Below are 7,690 nucleotides of genomic sequence, written 5' to 3' on the forward strand. Positions count from 1 at the left end.
ACTGAATGGTTTAGGGCCAAAATACAGCTCTGATCTGCTGCTACCTTATGAACCATCCCGACCCCTTAGGTCGTCTGGAACCGGTCTACTTTCTCTTCCCAGAGTCAGAACTAAACATGAAGAAGCAGCATTCAGTTTTTCTGCTCCACATATCTGGAACAAAGTCCCAGAAAGCTGCAGATCTGCTGAGACCCTCAGCTCCTTTAAATCAAGATTGAAGACTTTTCTGTTTGCTGCTGCCTTTAATTGAACCAGATTCAAGGATATTAATCAATTTCTGCATTTTACTACTACTGTATTTTTTTTCTTAAACTGCACTGCAACAATTATTTTATTTTTTAGCCTTTTAGTGTTTTAATGACTGTTTTTAATGTTTCAATGAATGTTCTTAATTGTTTTTAAATCTCCTTTTCTTTTGCATTATGTTTTGATGTTTTTAATGGTTTTATGTGAGCACTTTGAATTGCCTTGTTGTTGAAATGTGCTATACAAATAAACTTGCCTTGCCTTTGATGATAACTGCCATCATCTGTGAGTGTATTGGCTCTGATTCCAAAGTTGGAACAGATTTATAAATTTGTCAATTAAAAATGATCTCTGTGTCTAAGCATCTGAATTCAGAAATTGCTTACAATACAACGGAAGCATACTCAACACCTCTGGAGCTGGTTACCCCAGCGGGACTCTAACCACTAACCCCATTGGTTATTTCACTGCCCAACAGTAACATCCAACCTTCTTGTTCCGTCTTGGAACTACATTAGTTCGGTAATCAATTGCATATACATTTATATAATGTTACACAACACTATTGTCAACCATGACCCTGATTAGATGTGAATACAGAAGTATTTTGGGGACAACAGTGTCTCATTTGGAAGCATTAAAGGGCTCTACATACAGTGATAGGACCTATCAGGTATTTGTGTGCATCTGGGTGACCCTAAAGATGTTAGTTCCCATGTGCTTTGCCAGATCATCTCTTCTATTGATTATTTGATCCAATTAAGATGGTTTGTCTCAAATAATATGTATGTGTCAGGGATTGCATGTCGTATAATTTATTTTGTTATCAATTTAAGGATTTTTGCAAACTTTCCCGTTGACAAACACTAGTGTATTTTATTAGTTATTTCGTATTGTCAAACGGGCTATATATGCCCATGACGCTAACGTGTTTTTGGTCGATTTGACAGGTTAACTCACTGACAGTGAGACATGCGTCAGCAACGCTGATCTGAGACAGTGCTGACGGTCGACCATTTTCTGCTTCCATTTGAAAGTCAAAGTTTCACGCTGTGACACTCAGTAAGACTGGGGCGCCCCACAAAGTGAAACGGAAAGAGCCTTACCACAGGGGGTATGTGACAATTCCAGAGGGTAAATTGCCATTTTGTTAAGGCTATTCAGTTTCCTGGCAAGGAGAAGGGGAGGATGGACCGTGAAACTAGGAACGAATTGGTAAATGGTGCCACTTAGCATGGCATATGGCGCGTTTGGAGAGCTGAACGCTGACACCAAACAAATTGACGATTTCATACCAATTTCAGAGTTACATTCGCCACACACGTTGTCGTGCAGAAATTCTGCGTATTCATCCTCTCCGGCAGAGGTTCAAGATTTGTGTAGCCAGTTACGGTGTTTGGTGATGAAACACCATTTAAAGATTTCAGTGTGATAAATCCTAATCTAAATATGGAAAACGATGAGTATATAGCTCATAGCCTAAATTGCAGAGACTTACACTATCGCATAATTTTTGTATTATATAATGGCAATATGCCTTGATTAATCTAATTTGATCTTTTATTTTTTATTTTCGTTATTTAGTTCAAGCCAATGGAGATGGCATTTCTGCTGAGGGGACACATATTTCTGTTTTACAAAATATGGAGCGAGGAAAATCGGAGGAACGCCCACTGGCTTTTCACTTGTACCTTTCAATTTTCCACTTTGGCCAGATAAAGGGGAAAACCCTGGGAAAAACTTGGCCAGCAACTGGTCCTCCCTTTTACGCCTAAAGCACAAACACACTTTAAGTGGAGGCCATTTGCGTTTGGTGGCCATATGGGATTCGCCTTTAAAATGATCTTCTTTTAAGTGAAAGACTACAGGTTCTTGTCCGTCTAGGGGTGCTGGTGTTGAGCTATTTGGACTCCTATTTTCCCAAACTTTAGCCTCTATTAGTCCAATTTAATTATCACCTATCATGAAAATTAGTGTAGCAATTTCTTTGAAACACTATACTAAAAGAAGTTGGCCCTGTCTTTAAGAATATCGATTTGATTTTCAACAAAGAGAATACAGTTAATGACCAAATGAATTCGTGTTTGAGTGGAACGGAATATCTTTACATCTACTCACTGTCAATACAGTCGGGTCGCCTTCAGCAATGACAATTAGCTGGGAGTTAATTTTTAGCCCATGTGCTATTGTTTAAAACAAACGATGGGTTTGATCTACAGAGGCTGTGTGTCTATTGTGTGTGAAGAGACGGATCTAACCAATAGGACTATATGTGTACATAGTCATAAATTCATCAGACTGAAACTAATGCCCTGACGTGGACTACATTCAGACAATAGGCCTGTTTCAGTACACGGAGAAACATGAATATTCCAAACAAACAGGCCTAATTTAGGACAGTGTCGATCTATCAGGAGTGAGAGTCAGCACTGAGGTGATATAGCACAGAGAAAAGGCAAAAATAATATCCTCAGAGAAAAGGCAAAAATACTATTTGTTTGATTTGTTGATATGCTGCTAATCCTAAACCAAATGCTTAATTTCAAAGTTGGTCATATGGCTAACTGTTGTTTTACGCACGGCTAAATGCGGAGCGCTAAAGGGTGCTTGGTTATTCTCATTCAAATCTTGCTCAAGTGGTTCAGAGTAATGGCAGATGTTTTGCAATTCAAGGCGCATCAATGCCCATGCGCTTTAGTGTTTAACAATGGCGCTCCCCTTTTGTTAGGCACTTGTCTCTTTCAGTTCAGAGCTCGACAAAGGCTTCATCCTCCAGCGAGTTATAAAGTTACTTTCCAGCCAGTTCATTTCGGTCCTTGAGAAAACCTTAAGCGATGTTAATGTGCACCTCTGGCCTTTTCATGCGGTAACCCCGGCACACACAGGCAAACAGCGGCCATTGTGTTCCCGAACCAAAGTAAGAAGTCTTTAAATAACCCGAGGGCCAGTCTATAGAAATTCATGACGCTATTTCTATTTGATGTTTGATCAGAGCTTCGTCAACAGGTCCGTCGCGTGGCTTTTCAGAAAGTCCTGTATATATTTCTAATATTTTTTCCAGTGCACCTGTCCTTGTACCTGCTCCTTTTACTGTGACCTTGTTACTCACAATGAGCGTTTTGGTCACACCAGCGCTGCCTCGGGCCCATTTGAATGGAAGGCGGTACATCGATTTGCTCCGCTCACGCTGCGCCAAGTTATGGGCCAGTGTTTGCATATTTTAACAGCGCTCTACTGCGACATGCAAACATGGTATAGCCTTTTAATGCATGCGTTTACAATTCACCACAACATACAGTGGTCATTTTCAATGATGTTCTGCAAAATACAATGGCCTGCAGCACTGGCATATTTTAATTAAAGGATAATTAATGGAGTGGCCTTTTATTTTGCGGAAACTTTACACTAACCACGCATGTTGCTAAAACACAGTAGCCTATATTATTTTTAATCTATTGTTATCCGTAGACATTATTATTTACATCATGTTTTCTTCAGAAATAGCCTAAACGGCAGATGTACAACCTCTGCATTTCTGTCATCGGCCAAGCCATTGGTTTGCAAATGTCTCAGTTTCCCTCGAGGAAGATAATAGTTTATTGCAGTAATTGCATAATTGCTTCACTAATTGTTGTTAACAAGTTCCCCAATAGTCCAATTATTACAGCAGCATTGTCAGGTCCCCGCCGGCATGCATCCATGACAAAGGTCCGATTGGGTTAATGAATGACCTGGGGCTGAAAAGTGAAAGTGAAGCGAGAGCCCGACTCCTTTTATAAACATACACTTAACTTGTCATTTAAGGGCACTTGCATTATTATGTCCACTTGGGACACAAGTTTCTCGTTGCGACATTCTTATGGATAGATGATGACATAACGACTTTTGAGAGAAGTGAGGTTGGAGGGAAACGGTTTTAAAGCCTGCTGCATTCCTTCACTGTAGACCCCAGAGAGCCAACACTAATTGAAATTATACCGAATAATCAGCGGTGAAATCTCTACTCTGCGGCACAGAATATCCGAACAGGCGACCGTTGTGATGCCATGACTTCATGCTGAAATCAACGCTCCACGGTCTTGTGTTAAATCCGAGCGTGAAAACGCACATAATGAGGCGTCCCGAGAGGACAAAAGACACCAAAAAGCTCACTTACACCAGAGCACCTCGGGCAAATTTCATACCGATTAAATGCTTTAGTATATAACAGACACAAATGTGGCTCGCAAGTTGTCGGTACATTTTATGCAATTAGTGGCTGACACACGCCGGACATGTGCTTCAATAGTCTATTTGAATTAGCTTCAAATTGGGACTTTAGTTATGCGAGACTAACAATACAGTCCTAACTATTGAAAAAAATGATACATTTTACAAATCTGTTGTGCAATTTAATAAATGACAAGATCTTACTAATTGCAGCATAATGAAGTTTGAGCAACACAATTGGTAGCGTTTTGTGACAGTCAAATGAGACAGCAGATTGTACATGAAGTGTACTTTATCTTGTCAAAACGGAATGAAGAGAAGAGCTATGTTGGTTCACTTTAGAAGTGGAGGGAATCTTTTGATGCCCACACGTTTGTGGTCACAAAGCATGCCAAAAGAAAAGATCAATGGAGCACGACTATAAACTGGCCACTTTTCATGCGCGCTCTCCCCAGACTGAATACAAATGCCCCTCCTTTAACACACGCATTGTGTACCGGATCAGGCTAGAAGTCTTGGGCAATGTAAGAAAGGTTTTCTCAGTGTCGTCTCTCCTCTTTCAAAACGCACCATCTAAACTGACTTTCTGTCACCTGGAAATACTCAAGTAAGCACAAATCACACAAATCTATAGAGTTAATTGACTACAATGATCGCATTTACCTTACAGACAGTGCTACAGCCAACATAGAGCATCCCATAAAAGGGTGTCTATAGCCTTAATTCAACCCCATTTAGTATGTTCATATGTTGTGTGTGTGAGAGCGCAAGATGTGCAGTCCAGTCAATACATTGTTTCAGCTGGTATACTTTCCCAAGCCTTCGCCCCTTTCAGGAAGCAGTGTGGAAAATCGAGAGGCGAGGGACCGAGGACAAGGGGCGGCCCGCGATTCTCCTCGGTGCCTCACCGCCTGGTATGAAGACAAAAACTGGCGACGCACAATAGTCGAAAAATCCTTAAGTAACAACAATTTAGCGAAATCTCTAATGCTTTTCAAACTATATGTTTTTGCGTGAAATGTGTGTAAAAAAAGAAGCACACGTTGGTCTTAAAAAGTAGTTTGTTGTAATAACATTTAGCAGGTGTAACACTTTTTACTACAAGTGGCCACCAGAAAATCGAAATGTTGCGGGGACACGCAGGGAATTACCACGGTGCTGCCTTCGACCTGATGGCGTGAAACTCACATATAAAAGATTGAATACAGGAGTCAATGGTGCCCACAGCATGCTCGCCAAGCAGAACAATTATGATTACACATTATGTTTAGGATTTTTACGCTTCTCCTTAGCTTTTTGCCCCACACGTTGTTTCTCGGGCTGGCACTTGTATATAAATTTCGAAGGCTAAACGTAGTAGTCTGTGTATATGTTTCGTGTTAAACTGACCTCAAAATAATAACAATAGCTAGATAAATAGACAGACAGAGTACATTCTATCCCAAAGGGACACATTTTTTATGCGTAACATGTCTATACATTATAGTGTCTGACTATTCCTCTGCACTCTGCACGGCCTGTATTTGTTATCAATCTAGAGGAATTAAATAGCAAAACATTCAACAATTTACAATATATACTTCAAACAGCATAACATGATTCACTTTTCTGTGGGGCGTCTAAGCCTTTGGTTGATTTTGGCTGTCAAATGACGCCGGTGTTACTCATTTGAGCGCAAGAGACAGGCGGGACTGTTTGCATTGAGATGTTAAGTGGGTGTCTCTATAAAAATCCACTCAGGGTCAACTCCTTCATTCGTGCGCCACAGAGGGAAAGAGATTAACTTCAAGGAAACCAGAAAAGGACTAACAGAATGGTGGCGACGACAGACTGTGTAGAAAAGTCCAAACCCATCGCTGGAAACAAGGTGTTTAAAAGAACGTATTATGAGGAACATGATTCAAAAACATATAATTAAATACCACGAAATTATTTGTATTGTATGCAATATTAATTTTACCAGCTGTTTTTTGTTTTAAAGGTATCCAAACCACTGATGGAAAAGAAACGAAGAGCTCGCATAAACAAGTGTTTGGACCAGTTGAAATCTCTCCTGGAGAGCTACTACAGCACTAGTGTAAGTATGCAGAGTACACCTTTACAACACATTCTAATTGTTTACCTCGGACCAGTTATTGCAATTAATGTTTAATTGATGATAATAATTACGGAAAATGGCTGAAATGTAATCTCTTCTCTTTTCTCAGATTCGAAAGCGCAAACTGGAAAAAGCCGACATCCTGGAGCTTACTGTGAAACATCTAAGGAACCTCCAAAAGATCCAGAGCTGTAAGTTATAACTTCACACTTACAGCAGACCAAGCCATCAGATATTCAAACACTCTGATTTACATATGGATACTTGAGACTAGCTTTAGGCACAACTGTATGCATGTGTTTTGCTTACCTTTAGATGTCTTTCCATTGCTTTCAGGCACCGCCGCTGCTTCAGAGTTTTCAGACTATCAAAGTGGTTTCCGCAGCTGCCTGGCAAACGTCAACCAGTATCTGCTGATGGCAGACAACTTGAACGGGAGCGACCGCTGGATGTTATCGCAGCTCTCCAGTAAACTCTGCCGCTCTCGTAGACGAGAAGAAGTCTTCAGCACCATGGACAGCGGTCCGGACCAAGCGGAGACACGGGATGAGGTGCGGGGAATTCTTCCGTCCGCAGCAGGACCTGAGGAAAGAAAAACGACTAAATCTAAAGCTTTGAAACCCCATAGTGCAAGCACGTCTTCCTTTTTACCAGATGAAGGAGCATCTGGAACCAAACAGGCTGTCCCTGCAGCGGCGCCCACGCAAAATACCCGTGAAAAAAGTTCCAGTAACAAGATGTTTCACCCCGTCAGTCACAGGAATGACGTTGCAAACACGCAGCACAGTGTCTGGAGGCCTTGGTAGAGCTGTAGATGTCCGATTGAATGTTTATAAATGTACTGTATAGATTACCACAATATGCTATTAAAGGTTATAATGTATATATATTTTTTATTTTCTTAATAAAAATGAACGACAGAAAGAATGTGTTGTCTTGTTTGTTGAAACTGGTATAGATATGTACCTTCCACATTTGAGAAGGGTTCGTTTACATAACATGCGGACGTTTTATAGTGATAGCTGATCTCAGGCAGATCTCTAGAGTGAAATATTAATTTTTATATTGGTATAAAGAGACGGCGAGTGAAAACATGATTTCATTGTGGGTACCTGTGATATAGGCCAAGAAACACAA

General features: G+C 40.6%; 1 protein-coding gene across 1 annotated transcript; it reads left to right on the plus strand.

Moving 5' to 3' along the window:
• The first annotated feature begins 6,238 nt into the window (after window positions 1-6,238).
• Window positions 6,239-7,359, plus strand: her3 (hairy-related 3). The gene is made up of 4 exons (XM_068712940.1): window positions 6,239-6,322; window positions 6,437-6,532; window positions 6,663-6,744; window positions 6,890-7,359. The coding sequence occupies exons 1-4, from the start codon at window positions 6,269-6,271 to the stop codon at window positions 7,357-7,359; spliced, it is 702 nt and encodes a 233-aa protein (XP_068569041.1). The 5' UTR covers window positions 6,239-6,268.
• The last annotated feature ends 331 nt before the right edge of the window (window positions 7,360-7,690 follow it).

The sequence above is a fragment of the Cebidichthys violaceus genome, unplaced genomic scaffold (assembly GCF_023349555.1).
Source record: "Cebidichthys violaceus isolate CVI_PGR_0920_01 unplaced genomic scaffold, fCebVio1.0.p SCAF_184, whole genome shotgun sequence".
Lineage (NCBI taxonomy): Eukaryota > Metazoa > Chordata > Actinopteri > Perciformes > Stichaeidae > Cebidichthys > Cebidichthys violaceus.